Here is a 19837-nt window from a genome sequence, read left to right as displayed (position 1 = left end):
TTACTTGTATATACTGTATCTTTTTTAAATTGAGATGAGGCATTTATTGAACAGGAGGCCTTTATTTGTACATCTCAATGTTAATATGGTGTCTATTTGAGAGGAGGCCTTTATTTCTACATACTGTACAGTATTAATGGGTTTTTTGTATTGAGACATGGCATCTGTTCGAAAGGAGGCTTGTATTTGTACTTACTGTTTTTTTTTTATGGAGATATGGCATCTATTAGAGAGGCAGCCTTAACATGTATATAATTTTTACTGAGACAAGGTGTTTATTAGAGTGTAGACATTTATAGTTTTTTTCATTATGACATGGTGTCTGTTTGAGAGGAGGCCTTTATTTGTACATACGGTATTAATGTTGTTTTTATTGAAACATGGCATCTGTTAGAGAGGAGGCATTTATTAGTACATGCTGTACAGTATTGATGTTGTTTTTATTGGGGCATGTCATCTGTTCGAGAGGAGGCCTTTATTTGTACTGTAGGGTAAATAATGATTACAAGTAGATTTTAAAATAACTGTTTGCATTGGTGGTTATTGATTGAATTATTGTTGAGTGTCTTAAAATAAGTACAGTATAGATAGAATTGTTTCATCAATGAATCTAATAACTTAGTGAATGATTACAAGTCATTTATAGAAATAATGCTTTATTAAATAGTTAGCGGAGTAGACGAACATCTGTTTAAGTGTGTCAAATGTTAAACAGAAATACTGTTGGTCACAGCTTCTCCACACCAAGGTTACCAGGTAGAAACGGCCCAGAGTGTAGTCAAAACAGAAACATTGGCTGGCGCAAAGAATGTTTTGTTTATGTCAACAACCGCACTAAGTGAGGGAGCCAGCTATCATCTGCTGGCGTCCAGGAGAAAGTTATCCTTGGAGAGACTGACGCCAATGGTTTGAGCAAACCCATAATCATGAAAATGACTATGGGACAATCGGGCAGGAGCCCTCTTTCATTTCAGCCAGGAGATGGGTGCAGGGGATGAAACGGGGTCCGGGTACCTGTAGCCTGCGGAAGCTATCCTGTCTGACTTATTTTTTAATTATTATGCCTGATTTATCTTTCAATTATCATGTCAGACTTATTCTTCAATACATTTGCAAAAAATCTAATTTGTTGTGAGAGTCTTTCTTCCTTCTCATCGAACGGCGATTAAAGGGGGAGGTGAAATTGGCTTCATTCATTTTCCAAAGTGGTCCTTTGACCTTTAGGAGGTTGTGGAGAATTTCATCTCCAACAGTACATACAGTAAATGTTTTTTATTCAGACATGGCATCTATTAGAGGCTTTTATTTGTATACATTTTTTTTAAATTGAGACAAGGCATCTATTTGAGGGAAGGCTTTTATTTGTACATATAGTATTTACGTTTTTTATTCAGACACTGTATCTATTAGATACAGGAGGCTTTTACTTGTATATATCTTTTTAAATTGAGACGAGGCATTTGTTCAAGAGGAGGCCTTTATTTGTACATACGGTATTAATGTTTTTTATTCAGACACGGTATCTATTAGAGAGGAGGCTTTGTATATATCTTTGTTAAATTGAGACAAGGCATCTGTTTGGGAGGAGGCCTTTATTTGTACATAGAGTATTAATGTATTTTTTATTGAGACATGGCATCTACTAGAAAGGAGGCTTTTATTTGTACATACTAGGTTTTTTATGGAGATGTGCCATCTATTAGAGAGGAGGGTTTCACTTAAATATATCTTTTTTTTATTGCAAAAAGGCATCTATTTGAGAGGAACCCTTTATTTGTAATTAGTATTGATGTTGTTTTTTGGGGGGCATGGCATCCATTTTGAGAGGAGGCCTTTTTTGTACATTTTTTTTTATTGAGATGGCATCAATTTGAGAAGAGGCCTGTATTTAACAGTCATTTCTTCTGCCTTGAGCACAGTGTGGACAACAAAACAAGCAGCAGCACAGACGGACGGTGTATTTGTAAATAGATCATAAATCACAAACAATCAAAGATTTTGTGTGCTAGTGAGCTTATAAAGTGTATGGAAACACAATCCTAGAAATAAACATCATGTAAAAAATGCTACTGCATAGGATAAGATGTGAAGATAGTATGACTGCAATGGGCGTATGTCCTAGGAGGCGCTGTTCTTGTGTGGTAAGCACTTGTGCCACAGACTGAGAGGAAAAGAAAGCAGGACAAAAAGCAGCCCCCCAAAGATAAGGATGGCCCCCGCTGAACCCACGCAGGCCACAGACCAGGACAGCTGGTGATGCAGAGGGACGCTGTGCTCACTGGCCAGCAAAGCCAGGACGGACTGGTGGAACATCACAATGGACACCAGCACCAGTATGCCTGCAAATATCACCCAGAAATCCGAATGATTGTTGCATTCACGTCATGTAAACACGGTCTGACCTGAAAGGATGAAGCAGAAGGATGCTGGCTTGAGGAAGAAGGACACGCCTTTGCTGAGGGTCATGATGATGCAGATGGAGCCCATCACCATCATGGTCAAACTGAGGAGTGCCAAGATGGTCGCTGCTAGATTTAAGTCTAAGAAAAATGACAAGGACAAGCGCTTGAGAAGGTCTAGACTGGGATCAGGGTTAGCATTTAGGGCCAGAAATGATCTCAGTGCTGGTGGAAGGGTTTTGGGAATTCAATGAATGGCAACTGGACTGTTCAGGTTATCGTAGAAAACGTTTTGCCTCTCATCCTGTCAGGGTTCTCTAACTTTCTTCCACCTTTCAATGTCCCCTGTTTGGTGCTCTCATGCAAATTCCAAATGGGCAATTTTGTGGTTTGAAGGAGATGAGGCCTTTGGAGACATTTAGAGACAACAGTGGTGAGATGAAACCATACTTGTTTGGGTTTGAGGATTCATACTTTGGATCCTGCTCCATCCTCTCAGACTGGAGCTGTCCTATCTAGTCCTCGAGCATGAACTGATGAAGCCTGCTCGGATGAGAGACAAAATGTCTTCTAAGACAACCTGAACAGTCCAGTCGCCATGGATTCCATGCCCTGACAATACAATGACCTGGATGAATGACAACATCTCCAGGCACTCTTAAGGTTAGGGTCATAGGGTTAAGGCTATAGGGTTAGTGTTATAGGATTTTAGGGTTAGGGTTCAGGGTTGGTTAGGGTTCAGGGTTGGTTAGGGTTAGGGTTTTTGCGTTTGGGGTAGGTTAGGGTTAGGGTTTTTGGTTTTGGGGTTTAGGGCTTCTTCAATCAACTACAATATATTAAGAGTTAGGGTTATAATGTTAGAGTTATAGGCTTGTAGGGTTTTGGGCTTTTGATAACCCTAAAACCTTAGGGTTAGAGATACCTTAGGGTTAGGGATAACCGTAAAACCTTAGGGTTAGGGATACCTTAGGGTTAGGGATAACCGTAAAACCTTAGGGTTAGGGTTATCTTGTTAGGTTAGGGTTTGGGTTGTAGGGTTTGGGGTAGGTTTGAGGTAGGTTTTGGGGTATGTTAGGGTTATAGGGATTGCGGTTGGTTAGGCCTTCTTCAATCAACTTCAGTATGTTAAGGTTATATGACTTGGGGTAGGTTATGGTTTGGGGTAGGCTAGTGTTAATTTTTTGGAGTTTGGGGGAAGTTAGGACTGGGTTAGGATTATACGGTTAGGGTTTTATGGCTATGGGTTAGGATTATAGGGCCATAGTGTTAGGGAAGGTTATGGTTAGGGTAGGTTAGGGTTAGGTTTATAGGCTTATAGGGTTTTGGGGTAGGATATGTTAGGGTTATAAGGTTTGGAGTAGGTTAGAGTTAGGGTTTTTGAGTTTAGCGTAGGTAAGGGCTTCTTCAATCAACTTCAATATATTAGGGTCATGGGTTTATAGGGTCTGTGGTAGGCTAGGGTTAGGGTTTGGGGTAGGTTAGGGCTTCTTACAATATGTTTACAAGTGTACAAATCAATGCAAATATTGCTAGATGAGGCTAAGTGTGGATCAGCCTGATGTGTTGGAAAGTGGGCCATGTGTCGATTTGGCTGAGCTTGAAAGAGATTCTTTTGGCGTGTAAACATAAACAGGTGCAACACAGAAAGCCTGAGCCAGTGTGTGTGTGTGTGTGTGTGTGTGTGCGACACATTCAAACATGCAAACATAATATTTCTGTGTTTATGTGTGGGGACGATGCATTGTGTCTCACTTTTGTTTGTTGTCTTCTTGAATATGACGGCGTTCTCCCCCGAGGTGAAGAATTTGAAATAGGTGCAGTTGGATTCTGTGGATGATACAGAAGACACATGCACACACATGAACACACGCGCTGTGTGTGATGGTGGCAAATTCAATAAATATAAAAATAGATGATTTTTTCATGTGCTGCAGAATCCTGCACGTTTTAAGTCAATACATTAAAAAAAAGTCAATTAAACAAACAAATTAAACATTTAAAAAAAAATAAATAAAAACATGAAATAATTGAAAAGGTCATGAAATAAAAGGCTGTTAAATTGCTCCAACATACATTTATTATTTATTTATTTTACTTTAAATATATCTTTAAACATCACATTTTAACCAGTTATTTTAGATTTAAAGGATGTATTTATTCAGCTTCATATTTATTTCATTATTCCATGGCGCTTTTCATGAAAGCTTCACTCTATATACTGTATATCTATATATTCATGAAGAAATCCATGCTCTTTTGTGGTTGCCTATTATGAGTCAAAAAATATGCATATTTAAGCAAATGGTATGGTTTCTTTCACCTAAATGAATCATTTTCAAGCATAAAAATGGCTAAATGAAGTAAAATCCAAATATAAGACATTCATAAAATGCATTCAAAGACGTTGATGACATGTAGTATTCTACACTGGTCACTAGGTGTCAGTAATGTTCCACTAATAGTCACCGCAGGAAGTACAGTGTTCCCTCGTTACATCGAGATTCACCTTTCGTGGATTTTCTCTTTCGATGATTTTTTTCCCCGTTCGTCTCAGTATGTATAGAGCCACAACAATCTTATTTTGCTAACCATTGTGTTCTGCGTTCTGATTGGCTGTAGGCCATTGTCAATCAATCTCCTTTGTGCAGGACTGCCTGTTTCCTGTTGCATGATCGCTAGCTGCTGGTGGTCATACATGCTGAATGAAGGCAGGAGTTACGCGGCAGTCAGGCGCTGGAATACTGTAAATGAATCTTCAGTTCATGGGGGACGAGGGGGAGGAATACGTTTTAACGAGGATACATAAACGCGGCAGGACAGGCCACGGTGAGTCACTTTATTTCTTGTGTCCAATCTCGTAAGTCGATCATTAAAATTCAAACAAAATTTGAACTTTGAGGGTGTTTCAACAAGAGAGAAATGTAAGAAAATGTTATTGCTTGTCTGAGAAACGTCTATAAAGTGTAAGGTGAGTGGTTTTACAGCCTTAAAGCATATATAATCATTTTACAAAAATATAGTTGGCTACTACTACTGCGGATTTCACTTATTTTGGGAACCTATCCCCCGTGATAAACGATGGAACACTGTAATGTACAGAACAGGAAGTTTAAAAAAAAAACAACAAGGAACTCTCCCAACACTAACGTGTGTGAGTTTATATTATTATTATACTACTATATTGGGAAACAGGAGTATAAAGGTGACTATAGGGGTGTTATGTCATGTCTAGAGGGCTCTAGTAATGTTAAAAAGCATATTTAGAAGATGGTAAATAGGTTTTCTATGCTCTAACTACGAAAATATTCCATTTATCTATAAATATTGAATCCTACTTAGTGGTTAGCCATCATAAATGAGGGATTACTGTGTATAAATAAATATGTTTTTCTTAATTTATTTATTAAATAAAATAAATATGTATTTTTAAAAATATATATGAAATAAACAAACATTAAAAACTATGCAGTACATCAAAATACATTCAATAATTTAAAAAGTGCACTTAATATATTGCTCATGAAAAGAATGGTTATTAAATTGATCCAACACAATTATTTAATGATTTATTGTCACCATTTAAGAAAAACGCATGTACATACGGTATAATTCATACTGACTTGTCTATTTGCTTGGCTTTATTTCATTTTTCATCCCATGGTGATTCATGACATAAATGATGTTCTTACATCATTCAAACTATATCCATTGAATAAATACATTTTCTCACATTAAACCGAATAAAATCCATTTTAAAAAGGAAATAAACCATTAAAAATGGCCATGAAATGAGTATATTGTTCATGCAATAAATGCTTATTCAAGGAGTGCAATATAACTACAGTATTTTTCACATTTCAGATATTTTAATTGTATTATTTTTATTTTCATCTACATTACTTTCTGAATTTTAATGATTTTTTTGTAATTGTCTATTTATTTATTAACCTAACTTCTTTTATTTAAAATAATGTTGTTTTCTAGGCATCCTTCCTATTTCTATCTGGAATACACACACACACGATGCACGTATGGCGCTGCTGGAGAGAAAGAAGGGGGTAGAGAAGATGTAGATGGTGATGTTGGGGGGGGGGGGGGGGCTATCTTTGCAGGAAATAGGAATAAAGGGGCGGGATCCAGCAAGACAACAGCGCAACAGAGTCTGGAGAAGGCGGAGCAGGCTGGGAAGCGCATATGGAAGGGGCGGGGCGGTGGTGAAGGGGGCCCAAGCAGGGTGGGTGACCCAGAAGGAAGGGGGTGGTTAACACTGCATTGCTCTCCCTCAGTCGCTGCCCCTAGAAAAGTGTCAAGTCCACAGATTGCACTTGGCTTCCGGAGCGAGCGCTTGGTGACGGAGTATGGCATGCTGCACGTGCTCGCCTGGCGTCACGCGCGCTTCAATCACGACATGTAAATGTACTACTGTACATAATGTATATACCGTACATACTGTACCCCCACCTTCTTCCTGCCTCATGTACAGTCATCTTACATAATGGCGAGCTCATCCCTCCTTCCTTTTCCTCCCATTTGTTGACTTCATCAGCCCGTATAAGGGTGACCTACATACTGTACATGCATGCTCTACGTACACACTACTCACTGTATGCACGTATACGCTACACACTATGTACATTATCATGTACGTATACACTACTCACTGTATGCACGTATATACTACACACTATGTACACTATCATGCACATATACGCTACACACTATGTACACTATCATGTACACTACTCACTGTATGCACATATACGCTACACACTATGTACTACTGTCTATGCATATGCATGCATGCATGCCACATATTACGCATACTGTTTACATGTAAAACAAAGACCAACCACATTTTTTCTAGGATTGTGCAAACCTCAATATAATCATTCTGTAAAATATAATAATATGGAGTACCTTTGATTTTATTTTTGCCGTGTTTACTCGAAATATGCTCATGTAACAATATGTTAATAAAAATATTATATTTATAATTAATAATAATATATAATTTTTTACACTAATTTACACGATCATGCAAAGTTCCACATATTCATTCCACAGAAAAATGTATTTGATTTTATTCTGTAGTATTTATGTCCGTCATGCTCACTCTATATGGACCATGCACATCATTCAAAGCAACAATATGTTCAAAATAATAAACATTTGAACATACTGTGTTAACATTTAAAACAGAGGCATTATTTTAGCCATGCTGCCTTTATAGCAACTTTATGTTACAAATTTAAGATGCTGAATAATACGTTGAGAGTTGAGCGCAACATGTACTGTATATCATCCTGTTACTTATTATGCTGACAATTTATGCTCATTCCCAATTTAGGCTGAGTTGCAAAGAAGAAGCATAAAAGATAATAAAAATGAGAGTCTGCAAGTATCCAATGTTTCATGTACCCTTTAAAGTATGTGACAGTTAAGGATGTTTCAAGCTCACGTTAAAGATACGCTAGCGCTTGTTGCTTGTTGCCATGGCGACAAAGCATGGCAACAAGCAACATTTAAATATATTTAATAAATATATTAAATATATCAATTTAAATGTTATGGGCAAGCAAAGCAGGTGCTTTGCTTGCCCATAACATTAGAGGCGCAGCCAAGACAAGACAATGCTAAAGTCAGTAGGCTTTAAACAGTAACATCAAAATAACTTCACCGATGCTGCGTTAGCGCTAGCATCCCTGCTAATTTCACCGAGGTCGACGTCAGGGGCGGATCTAGCTTTTTTGAAAATGGGGGGGTGTGGGCCGAGGCACTAGAAATGGAGCGGGGGGTCTGTGGGCCCCCCAGAAACATTTTTAAAATTAGACCTCATTTCCTGCAATCTGGTGATATCTGAGGCCAATTTATGTCCTTAATTTCAAGAGTTTGTTGTTATTTTTATCCTTGGAATATATCGCTTAAGCCAAAACATTCTATTTATAAAATGACCGGTACTTGGAGAAACCCATTTTAGCTCAATTTCCTGAAATATTTTCCAATTTGAAGCAGCTGTAAATTCCGAGGATTTGAGTATAATTTGATGTCACTGGGGATCGCTTTTCTGGTTCATTTTCATTGAGAATAGACAACAGTTTTCCTGATAGTCATGATGCCAGAACCTTTATTTTGCACCTCCACCTGAATAGCCATGTACAGCACACGTTCAATGTCCAATGTAAATGATCAGCCTGACAGTGCGTTCAGGAATAGCATGCGTCTCGGTTGCATTCTGGCATATGCGTCCACCACGCGCCCATAATTCCGAACATGTACCTTCACTGGGACTGGGTGACTGGAATCCAGGATGGTTTTTCATTTTATTAGCTTTTATTGTGGCAAAAAAAATCCTGGGTGCCTCAAAACGGGGCTGGGGTGTACACCCCCCACACCTCCCTCTAAATCCGCGCCTGGACGTCGGACGGTTGCCACGGCGACAGCAAAGCCGCTAAGCCTCACCTCCCGGGAGCTCAGCGGGGCCGCAGCTCGCCCTGTCCGGGTCCACGTCTGCCACCCACAGGGTGCGCACGCACGCCTTCCACAGGCCGTAGTGCGCCACGTGACACGTCCGGTTGCCGCCAAAGTCCTTGGGCTGAGACAACTCCACCCAGAACTCGGTCCCCACGCCCAGCACCGTCAGCGTCACGCCCACCAGACACACCAGGAAGGCCAGTTTGATCTTCCCGTCCTGGCTGTCACTCATCTTTTGGCTCCGCCTCTGACCCCGTCCTGCTTTGATGCCGGCCAAAGCCCCGCCTTGGCCGCCACCCGCCACCCCGAGGCGGCCCTCCTCGTCCTGCGGGACCAAGAAGTTGGACCACATCCTCACGGGGGACCACCCGCACTCCTTACTGTTATTAGAAGAGACAATAAATCAGGTGGAAAAGTTCTCCGATCCCATTGGACGATACACACACACCTTTTTCAATATATATCAATTTACCTTTATCAATAACCTTTATCAATATATATCAATTTAAAGCTTAAGCAACATAGGAACACCAACAAGGCATCTCTTGTCTTTCCATAGACATAAAACACATAGATAAGTGTAAATACACCTACAGCTCATACACCAAACATACATTTGGTTTTGGTTTTTCATTTATTATGCATACAGAACACAAAATGAACAGTGTATAAATGAAATCAATAATCAATCATTCATTCATGTTACAAACAACATTAATATACAGTATTATATATATATAAATAACTAATATATATGTATATATAAATAGTCCATTTAGAAATGAATATGTACAACTACAGAATATTTTATTCATATGAATATTTGTAATAATAATATGAATATGTATAGATATTTTTATATTATGTAAAATATATTGTACATATTTATTCATATTAATTATTGACAATACTGCATAATGCACTGTATAAAAGTAATATTATAAATAATACACTTATGTATAAATGACTCCTGCCTGAGCTACCACCTTATTGTGGTGGAGGAGTTTGCGTGTCCCGATGATCCTAGGACTAAGTTGGGTTTTTATGCCCCTGGTAGGGTCACCCACGACAAACAGGTCCTAGGTGAGGGACCAGACAAAGAGTAGCTCAATAGACCTCAATAGACCTCTATGATGATAAAAAACATTGGACCATGTTTTCCCTTGCCCGGACACGGGTCACCAGGGCCCCCCTCTGGAGCCAGGCCTGGAGGAGGGGCACGATGGCGAGCGTCTGGTGGCCAGACCTACGCCCATGGGGCCCGGCCGGGCACAGCCCGAAGAGACGACATGGTTCCCCCCTCCAATGAGCTCACCACTCATGGGAGGGGCCAAAGGGGTCGGGTGCAGAGTGAGCTGGGTGGCAGCCGAAGGCGGGGACCTTGGTAGTCCGACCCTCGGCAGAAACTAGCTCTAGGGACATGGAATGTCACCTCTCTGGGAGGGAAAGAGCCTGAGCTGGTGCACGAGGTTGAGAAGTTCTGGCCAGATATAGTCGGTCTCACCTCAACGCACAGCAAGGGCTCTTGAACCAGTCCTCTTGAGAGGGGATGGACTTTGTTCCCGGTGAACGAGAGGGTAGTTTCCCTCTGCCTTCGAGTGGGGGGACGGGTCCTGACTGTTGTTTGTGCTTATGCGCCAAACAGCAATTGAGAATACCCACCTTTTTTGGAGTCTCTAGAGGAGAGTGCTCCCTCAGGCGACTCCCTTGTTCTGACAGGGGCCAGTCGTTCCCAGCAGACCCTCACAATACGTTTGGGCCTGCCAGGTCTGACCAGCATCCTCCTCCACTGTTGGAGAAATGTATATAAATGTTATCATATATTTGCTTAAAGAATGTATGTTCCTTTGTTTGAACCACTATAACCTCCGTGTGAGTGTCTGAGCAGTAAAACTCATGAGGCTACAGAGAAGAAGATGAAGGAACTCCTCTTGACCGCATGAGCGCTCAGATGATTCTGTTCCTTCCTTAGTCATGTTTAGTTGTTTTCTTTTCTATGCACTCATCCACAGAGACTCTTTGTAGATAAAGAACTGCTAAACAACAGATGCTTGGAATGTTCTGGTGTAACTGTTGGATTTATGATGTGCTTTCATCTTATCCACCGGACCTTTTGAACCTCCTGTTTCTAAACCCGCTGCATGTTTACAGATTCACACTCTTGATTGTTTGTTTATGTGAACACACACACACGCACACACACACACACCTACACAGTTAGATAGAGAATGTGCTGACACGTTGCAGTGAGCTGCAACGTGCTTTGTGTAACTAGGGAACTCCCCAACAGAATAAAAGGGAGGAGAAAGCAGAGTTTACTCAGAACGGATCAAGGTTGTAAACTGAGAGAAAAGCAATCTTGTTGTCTTCCATTGTGTTTAGAATGTTTTAGGTTGCTTGAACCTGACACCCACCATCGGAGCCAACTTACCACCAGGTGGTGATCAGTTGACAGCTCCGCCCCTCTCTTCACCCGAGTGTCCAAAACATATGGCCACAGGTCACAACCACACAACCACAAAGTCAATCATGGAAGAGCGGCCGAGGGTGTCCTGGTGCCAAGTGCACATGTGGACACCCTTATGCTTGAACATAGTGTTTGTTATCGACAATCTGTGATGAGCACAGAAGTCCAATAACAAAGCACCGCTCGGGTTTAGATCAGGGGGGCCGTTCCTCCCAGGAGTCCCCTGTCAGAAGGAGTTTCAACTCCCACCTCCGGGAGAGCTTCGACCATGTTCCGAGGGAGGTGGTGAACATTGAGTCAAGATGAAGAAGGATTCCTATCTGGCCTTTTTGGCTCATTGGAGTCCGGAAGCAGCTGACAGGTATTGGCAGGCCAAGCAGTCTGCGGCTCTGGCAGTCGCTGAGGTAAAAACTCAGACATGAGGAAGCAGTGCACAGTCAACACCATGTATGGTGGGGATGGTGTACTGCTGACCTCGACTCGGGATGTTGTGTACCGGAGAAAAGAATACTTTGAAGACCTCCTCAATCCCACCGACACGTCTTCTATGAGGAAGCAGAGCCTAGGGACTCCACGGTGGGCTCTCCTATCTCTGGGGCTGAGGTTGCTGAGGTTGTCAAAAAGCTCCTGGGTGGCAGGACCCTGGGGGTGGATGCTGTAGGCATGTCTTGGTTGACACGACTCTGCAGCATCGCATGGACATCGGTGGAAGTACCTCTGGATTGGCAGACAAGGGTGGTACCACCACCAGGGTGTGTTCCAACTATCGTGGAATCACACTCCTCAGCCTCCCAGGTAAGGTCTATTCAGGGGTTCTGGAAAGGAGGATTCGCCGGATAGTTGAATCTCAGATTCAGCAGGAGCAGTGTGGTTTTCGTCCTGGTCGTGGAATTGTGGACCATCTCTACACTCTCAGCAGGGTCCTTGAGGGTGCTTGGGATTTTGCCCAACCAGTCTACATGTGTTTTGTGGACTTGGAGAAGGCATTCGACCTTCCTCGAGCAATTCTGTGGTACTCGGAGTATGGGGTATGGGACCAGCTAATTCAGGCTGTTCGTTCCCTGTATGACCGGTGTTAGACTTTGGTTCGCATTGCCGGCAATAAGTTGGACCTGTTTCCAGTGAGGGTTGGACTCCGCCAGGGCTGCCCTTTGTCACCAATTCTGTTCCTTATTTTTATGGGCAGAATTTCTAGGCGCAGCCAGGGCGTTGAGGGGTTCCGGTTTGGTGGCTGCAGGATTGAGTCTCTGCTTTTTGCAGATCATGTGGTCCTGCTGGCTTCATCGAGCCGTGAACTTCAACTTTCATGGATCGGTTCGCAGCCGAGTGTGAAGCAGCCGGGATGAGAATCAGCACCTCCAAGTCTGAGTCCACGGTTCTCTCCCGGAAAAGGGTGGAATGCCATCTTCGGGTCGGGGATGAGAGCCTGCCCCAAGTGGAGGTATCTTGGGGTCTTGTTCACGAGTGAGGGAAGGATGGAACACGAGATCGACAAGCAAATTGGTGCGGCATCTGCAGTGATGCGGACTCTACATCGGTCCGTTGTGGTGAAGAGAGAGCTAAGCCAAAAGGCAAAGCTCTCAATTTACCGGTCCATCTACGTTCCTACTGTAGCCCTGTATAAAATTATCCAACATACAGTGCATGATAGGAAGTTAATTATTGGAGTTCATAATATTCAAATTGGTTAAAATATATACATCTCATATGTACAGTTTAATAAGTTAAACTATTTACAGTTCAATAGTTGAATAAATAACGTTTTATGGTCGTTTGCAATATCTGTTATTTGAAAGTGTCGTTGACGTGCAACATGTATTAGTTGTATTTTTAACGTGTTAGGAACAGTCTGTCAATCATTTCATGTCTGTATTGTCATTGGGTCTCTGTAAATGTGACAGCCAATCCAAAGTGCTGGGGGCGGGACTAAGAGAAAGCGCATGTTCGACAGAGGGAGCGGGAAGCAGAGAGACGTTAGAGTGCACAGCAAGACATCGTTAAGTAGTAACAAATAAGTTTATCATCAAAGGTCGACTACCCGTGGTCCTGATATTAACTTCTTGTGAACTGCAAAGGTGAATATATGCTGTAACTACTTGTTGTAGCTGTAAAAGTATGGAAATGTAATGCCATTTAGCAATCGCTAGTTAGCCTAGCAATCACAGGCCTTAGGCCTTGGTATCACAATTTAGCATTATGATGTGTATCCAGCTAAAGCTAACGCTAATTCGACATGATGTAGTGTTTCATGGTAGCTCAATGGAGTTTATGTGCTAAAAGGAGATGATGCTTTCCCGGTGGATGGGCCCTGCGGTTTCTGCTGTTCCTGCTGTGCTGCTGTACTGTATTGTGTGTTCTTGCCCTGTTTGCTGTATTTCGGATATGATTCTGAGCTGTGCCTGCTGAGTGATGCTGCTCTGCCTTGCTTTGCTGTTGGATGCTAAGTGTGCTAACATCAAAGAGAGCATCTGAAGACTGCATATCCACACGTTAACGTTATCCCTAACCACTCATTCAAGGATTCGTGAGTACCCAATTAACTTATTGTGCACGTGCTTTTGTTTTCTGCTCTTGTTGAGTGAAGTGGCCATTTTGGTTTGTAGACCTCACCAAGCAACGACACAAGCCTGCAACTGGTTGAACTAAGTTTGAACTGGGTTTAAACAAGGAAACTAAATAGTGGTACTGTTTGGACACTTTCAGTTATTATTGCGGGTTATTATTTGCTCACTTTATTGTGAGCAAATAAGAGGTCATTTGAAAGACTCAGAACATACAAATTGATCTGGTATTTTATTTGGGGAAACTTTACTTGACAATGTGGACATATTTTATTTAAATTTATTCTTTTCATCAGAAAGGGTCATTTTGAATTTTGGGTGTAAATATTGTAAATAAATGTATTTAGATTTAAAATACAGTTGTGGAGGCCTTTATTACAATTGGACAGAAATATACATTGCAAATTATTTTGTACAAAACACATGAACTCAGGCCCAGTCTTATTGTATTAATCACTCCAGTATTTATAAATTAACTACATGAGACCCGGGTTACACTACCCTCACCTATGGACATTAGATTTTGGTAGTGACCGAAAGGACAAGATCCCGGGTACAAGCGGCCGAAATGAGTTTTCTCCGTAGGGTGGCTGGGCTCTCCTTTAGAGATGAGGTGAGAAGTACTATCATCCAGACTCGAAGTAGAACCTCTACTCCTCCGCATTGAGAGGAGCCAGATGAGGCGGTTTGGGCATCTGGTCAGGATGCCTCCCGGACGCCTCCCTGGGGAGGTGTTCGGGGCAAGTCCGACCGGTAGAAGGCCTCGGGGAAGACCCAGGACACCTTCGAGAGACTACTGTATGTTTCCCAACTGCCCTGGGAACGCCTCAGGATCCGTCGGGAGGAACTGGACAAAGTGGCCGGGCCTCCTTGCTAAATCTTAACCAGTTGAAAAATTGCTCGAATTTGCATTTTTCACATTTGGATCTTAATGAGGGGCTGCACGGTGGTCTAGTGGTTAGCATGTTGGCCACACAGTCACAGTCTGGAGATCGGTTCGATTCTCCGTTGGGCATTCCTGTGAGTCGTTTGCATGTTCTCCCCGTGCGTGTCTCCGGGTACTCCGGTTTCCTCCCACATTCCAAAAAGGTGGGAGGAATGTTAGGTTAGGCATGTTAGGCATGTTAGGTTAATTGTTGACTCTAAATTGTCCATAGGTGTGAGTGTGAATGCTTGTTTGTCTATATGTGCCCTGCCATTGGCTGGCGACCAGTCCAGGGTGTACCCCACCTATTGCCTGAAGTCAGCTGGGATAGGCTCCAGCATACCCCCGCAACGCTAATTAGGAGAAGCGGCATATAAAATGGATGGGATGGATGGAAGCACTATACAGAACATCAAGTAAAAAAAAGAACAACAGAAAGGAACTATCCCGATGCTAACATGTGAGTCGATATTATGTTGTATTTGTGTCTTAAATGTCTTATTTTGTCTACTATATTGGGGGAATAGATGTAACTATAGGGGTGTTATTTCATGTCTAGAGGCATATAAATGGATGGATGGATCTTAATGAGGTTTTAAGTAGAGCTACAATATGCAAAAACAAGAAGAGGGAGTGAGACAAAAAGCATTTTGAAAAAGTCATTTATTGAAAACAACTATTAAACAGAAGTTGGTTGTTTATCAGCTGATCAAAAGTTTAAGACCACAGGCTATAAAAGCCAAAATCTGCTCAAAATGTTCATTTTCTGTCAGGCATTCCCACTGTCATGCCCTCCTGGTGGTAAAGCTAAGAAGCTTTCTCTGTTTCAACGTGGTGGGATTGTGGAGCTCCGCTCAGATTGGCTGTTCATCAAAACACAGGGCGGTCTTCCACCCACATTAAGGCCCTTACTGGTGCCGACTGCAGCGCAATAACCATCAGACGCCATCTGCGGGAAAAGGGTTGAAAAAAACAAAAAAGGAATTCAAAGACCTTGTCTCCTTCAACGCCACAAAAGTGCCCGTTTAGACTTTGCCAGGGTGCTCCCAGGCATCAAACATGGGACATTGAAAGCTGGAAAAAAGTTTTCTCTGATGAGAAAAAATGTAACCTTGGCGGTCCAGATGGTTTCCAACGTTACTGGCATGACAAGGAGATCCCACCTGAGATGTTTTCTACCCGGCACAGTGGAGATGAGAATGAGAATTTTTTGTTATTTTTTTGAGCGATGGTCTTAAACTTTTGATCATCTGATAAACAGCCTATTTCAGTTTAAGTGTTGTTTTCAATAAATGACTTTTTCAAAATGCTTTTTGTCTCACTCCCCCTTCTTGTTTTTGCATATTGTAGCTCTACTTAGAACCTCATTAAGATCCAAATGTGCAAAATGCTAATTTTTCAACTTGTCTTAACATTTTGATCAGGAGTGTGTGTGTGTGTGTGTGTGTGTGTGTGTGTGTGTGTGTGTGTGTGTGTGTATGTATATATACACTGTGGCAGTGTTCCAGTGGCAGTGTTCCTCCTTGCACAAAGGAGCAGATACCGATCCTGCTGAGGGTTGAAGGACCTTCTACGGCCCTGTCCAGCTCTCCTGGAGTAACTACCTGTCTCCTGGAATCTCCTCCATGCGTCCAGGTACCGCAGTGATGCCCTGGTCCAGATCTGGGAGGAGATCCCCCAGGATCTGGTGGCCATTCTATAAAGGTGGCCGCTAAGACAGGTTTGACTATGTTCATTATTTAAAAATATATAACAGCAAAATATGTCATATGTATATAGTTTTATATTATTTATTGACAATAAATAATATACCGGATAAAACAATGTTACAAATTATAATGAAAAACAATAAAAATATCTTTAAGATATGAATGAAAATATTACAAAATATACCTACAGTAAAATAATGAATGGCATAATCATAAAAATAAAGTAATTTATTAAATAATTTATTACATAAAATAAATTAAAGCTATGAAAAAAATCCTTAATATTATATTTATTATACTTTTCAATTTTATTGTATTTAACATTATCATTATATTATCATGTATTAATTAAAATTAATTACATAATTAAAAAAATGCATTATTTATAAATGTGTTGGGGAAAACTAAGTAGAAAAAAAGACTAATGATATCTTGTCTTTGACTGGACGTGCCTGCCAGCTTTATGGGGCACGAAGATGGCAAAGTCTGCCTAGCAACAAGTGTGAAATGAAAGCAGATTGGCTGGAAGGGAATGAGCATGCTTATAGTGAAATGTACATGGAGTACCGTGTACTGAGTACCAGGTAAGATGGATGAGTACAGTACTAACAAGCATGCTTATAGTGAAATGTACATGGAAATGTACACCCAACTACTGAGTACAGTAGTTGGGTGGAAGTGGCGCATCCAACACAACCGTCATGCTGTCTGATCTGAGGGGATAAGTGGCTTCCACAAATACCTCCTGTCCCTCGTCACATGAACTCACACACACTCACACAAGTGTGTGTGTGTCCGTGTGTGTAACGCTTGTGTAAGGCTTTTCCGGCTCCTCCCAACAAATATAAAAATATGAGCGAGGGCCCGTGGGGGCGCGTTAAAGCCCTTAAACAAGGTGGCAGCTGACCCGCACTGGAGCCCGGCAGGTGACAATTCCAGCCTGGACGCCGTGACGGAGTGCAGCCGGCGGTAATTAACCCTGCCGGGTGCGCTGGTGCCTCCCGGGGTTGCAGCTGGTGCAGAACTTCATTCCCAGCTTTGCACTGGTGCGTGCCAACGCACCATTATTATTATTAGTAGTAGTAGTAGTAGTAGCAATATTATATATTAATATTAGTATTAGTATTATTGTTGTTGTTGTTATCATCATCATCATCATCATTATTATTGTTATTATTATTATTATTATTATTGCTGAACTGTACAAGTCCAAACCCTTGGTATAATACTAGCAATGCATTTTAATTTTCTTCCTGTCTCATATGTGCTGTATTTTACATTTAGTACCGAAGTGGTTCAAGTGTGACATTAGCAGTGCACAAAAGAAAGAAATAAGCATAAAGAAAAAATTAAATAAAATGTTCCAAAGAATACATACATTGCAAAAAATAAATTGAACATAAAACGTATTACAAATAATCATTTAAATCAAATAATTAAAAAATAATGCTGTATTGACATTTAAAAATGAATAATTATTCATAAATAATATATCGTAATAAATATGCATAACGTATTAATAAAAAACAAACTAACTGCAAAAAGTGTTATTTCAAGCCTATGTATTTATTCACTAAAATGACATTTAAAACATATTTATATTTATTTTTAGAATATTAGAAAATCTACCTAATAATGCTATTAGTATACAGTACTCTAAAAAATCATAAATTACAAAATAATGTTACAAATAATACGCACACTATATTGGTTTATAAACTAACCACAAATACATCCATCCATTTTTTATACTGCTTCTCCTGTGGCATGCTGGAGCCTATCCCAGCTGACTTCGGGCAACAGGCGGGGTACACCCTGGACTGGTGGCCAGCCAATGGCAGGGCACATATAGACAAACAACCAATCACACTCACATTCATACCTATGGACAATTTAGTCTCCAATGAAGCTAACATGCATGTTTTTGGAATGTGGGAGGAAACCGGAGTACCCGGAGAAAACCCACACACGCACGGGGAGAACATGCAAACTCCACACACAAACGACCAACGGAGAATCGAACCCAGATCTACATGATCCCCAGACTGTTACTGACATGCTAACCACTAAACTGTTATACATTTGTTACAAAGAGAATTGTAAATGTTAGAAATAATGTACACGCATTTAAAAATAAATAATACATTCAGAAATGTTGTTTGTTCCAACTAATATGCATACTTTATTAATACAAAAATAACTACAAATACATGTATTATTCTTGAATGATATTATCAAGTCTGCCTTATTCGTGTTTCCAGTGTTTTCTATATGGGGAGAAAATGCTGGTAAACCCAAAGAAATGTGAGAAATGCTTTGCTTTGTGCAAGGAGGCAAAGCCTGCACACACGGCAGACACGCATGCTTGCAAAAAACAGGCATCGATATCAGCCCAAGCATACGGTTGTGATATCACGAAGAAAGCAGCAGCGTGCGTGCGTGCGAGAGAGAAACAACACCTTGAAGGTGGAATAAATCAGCCTCACCTTGTTGGACTTCAGCAGGGCTTTCAGTTCAACAAGGGGCAGACGGCCGATGGGAGCCAAAGAAAGAGTGAGCCAGGGTGGGGGTGTGTGGGGGGGTGGTTTGTATATAGGAGTAATGGAAAGTGAGTGTAAAATGGGAGGGGAGGGGCTATACCAATACGTCAATGTGTGAACTACAGTGTTGAAAAAGTGGATAGTGCATGTGTACAAGTAGCGAGCCAAGCAGGTGTTGATGTAAATCATATATCCAATATCCAATAATATTACAGGGTTCAGCCCGCATGCACCATTATGAAAAACATGTCTGTCACACACTTGCTGGCGCATGGCTGTCTATTTTGGAAAGCCACCTGTTAATGACATTAAGCCAGAGTGAAGTGTGTGTGTGTGCGTGTGCTAGAGGGGGGGGGGGGAGAAGGGAAGCGTTCTACTGCAATACACACCAAGAGGTGGGAAACAACCTCTATAGGGTTGATATCAAGTGTGTTGCTGTTGATTTGTGGCGTTGTTGCGATTGTGGCAATTTTCAAAGAAAAAAAGCATGTTTTTTTACTATTATAGAATCATATTTCAATAAACTAATGGCAGAACTGAAAAGCGCTCATCAAGGCCTTTCATTTGATGTATGACTCGATGTGGTTTGGTTCAAAGCTTTTTTTACGAGAATTATTACGAGAACCTTCACCTGCGGGCTCCGCGTGATGGTTGGTAACAATGACAGATGCTTTGGCCTGTCAAAAAGCTTTGATTCTCCAAAAACACAAATGTTTTCTTGTGTTGATTACTGAGTAAGTGTTTAAAAATGATTGGGGGCGTCCT

At 41.2% G+C, this 19837-nt stretch overlaps 1 protein-coding gene across 2 annotated transcripts; it reads right to left on the bottom strand.

Moving 5' to 3' along the window:
- Positions 1 to 1580: 1580 nt before the first annotated feature.
- Positions 1581 to 19099, bottom strand: cacng6b (calcium channel, voltage-dependent, gamma subunit 6b). Of its 2 annotated transcripts, none has more exons than XM_054783114.1 (5): positions 19019 to 19099; positions 8859 to 9250; positions 4152 to 4226; positions 2403 to 2540; positions 1581 to 2339 (listed from the first exon to the last, which is right to left on the bottom strand). In XM_054783114.1, exons 2-5 carry the CDS (start codon positions 9220 to 9222, stop codon positions 2119 to 2121), a joined length of 798 nt encoding a protein of 265 aa, XP_054639089.1. In that variant the 5' UTR covers positions 9223 to 9250; positions 19019 to 19099; the 3' UTR covers positions 1581 to 2118. The 2 variants fall into 2 exon arrangements, with proteins under 2 accessions (XP_054639089.1, XP_054639088.1); XM_054783113.1 differs by lacking the exon at positions 19019 to 19099 and adding an exon at positions 10533 to 10661.
- Between the last annotated feature and the right edge of the window lie 738 nt (positions 19100 to 19837).

The sequence above is a fragment of the Dunckerocampus dactyliophorus genome, chromosome 7 (genome assembly GCF_027744805.1).
Source record: "Dunckerocampus dactyliophorus isolate RoL2022-P2 chromosome 7, RoL_Ddac_1.1, whole genome shotgun sequence".
NCBI lineage: Eukaryota > Metazoa > Chordata > Actinopteri > Syngnathiformes > Syngnathidae > Dunckerocampus > Dunckerocampus dactyliophorus.
The sequence above is the reverse complement of the archived record's forward strand: the minus strand, read 5'-3'. Positions and strand labels throughout refer to the sequence as shown.

Bases quoted from the DNA above. Each gene is read 5' to 3' on its own strand.
- cacng6b (XM_054783114.1), bottom strand. From the start codon at position 9,222: ATGTGGTCCAACTTCTTGGTCCCGCAGGACGAGGAGGGCCGCCTCGGG. The intron at 4,227-8,858 runs GTGAGGCTTAGC...TATCATCCACAG, and splicing joins CCCCGCTGAGCTCCCGGGAG to AATCCAACTGCACCTATTTC. The intron at 2,340-2,402 runs GTCAGACCGTGT...TGATATTTGCAG, and splicing joins CTTCTGCTTCATCCTTTCAG to GCATACTGGTGCTGGTGTCC.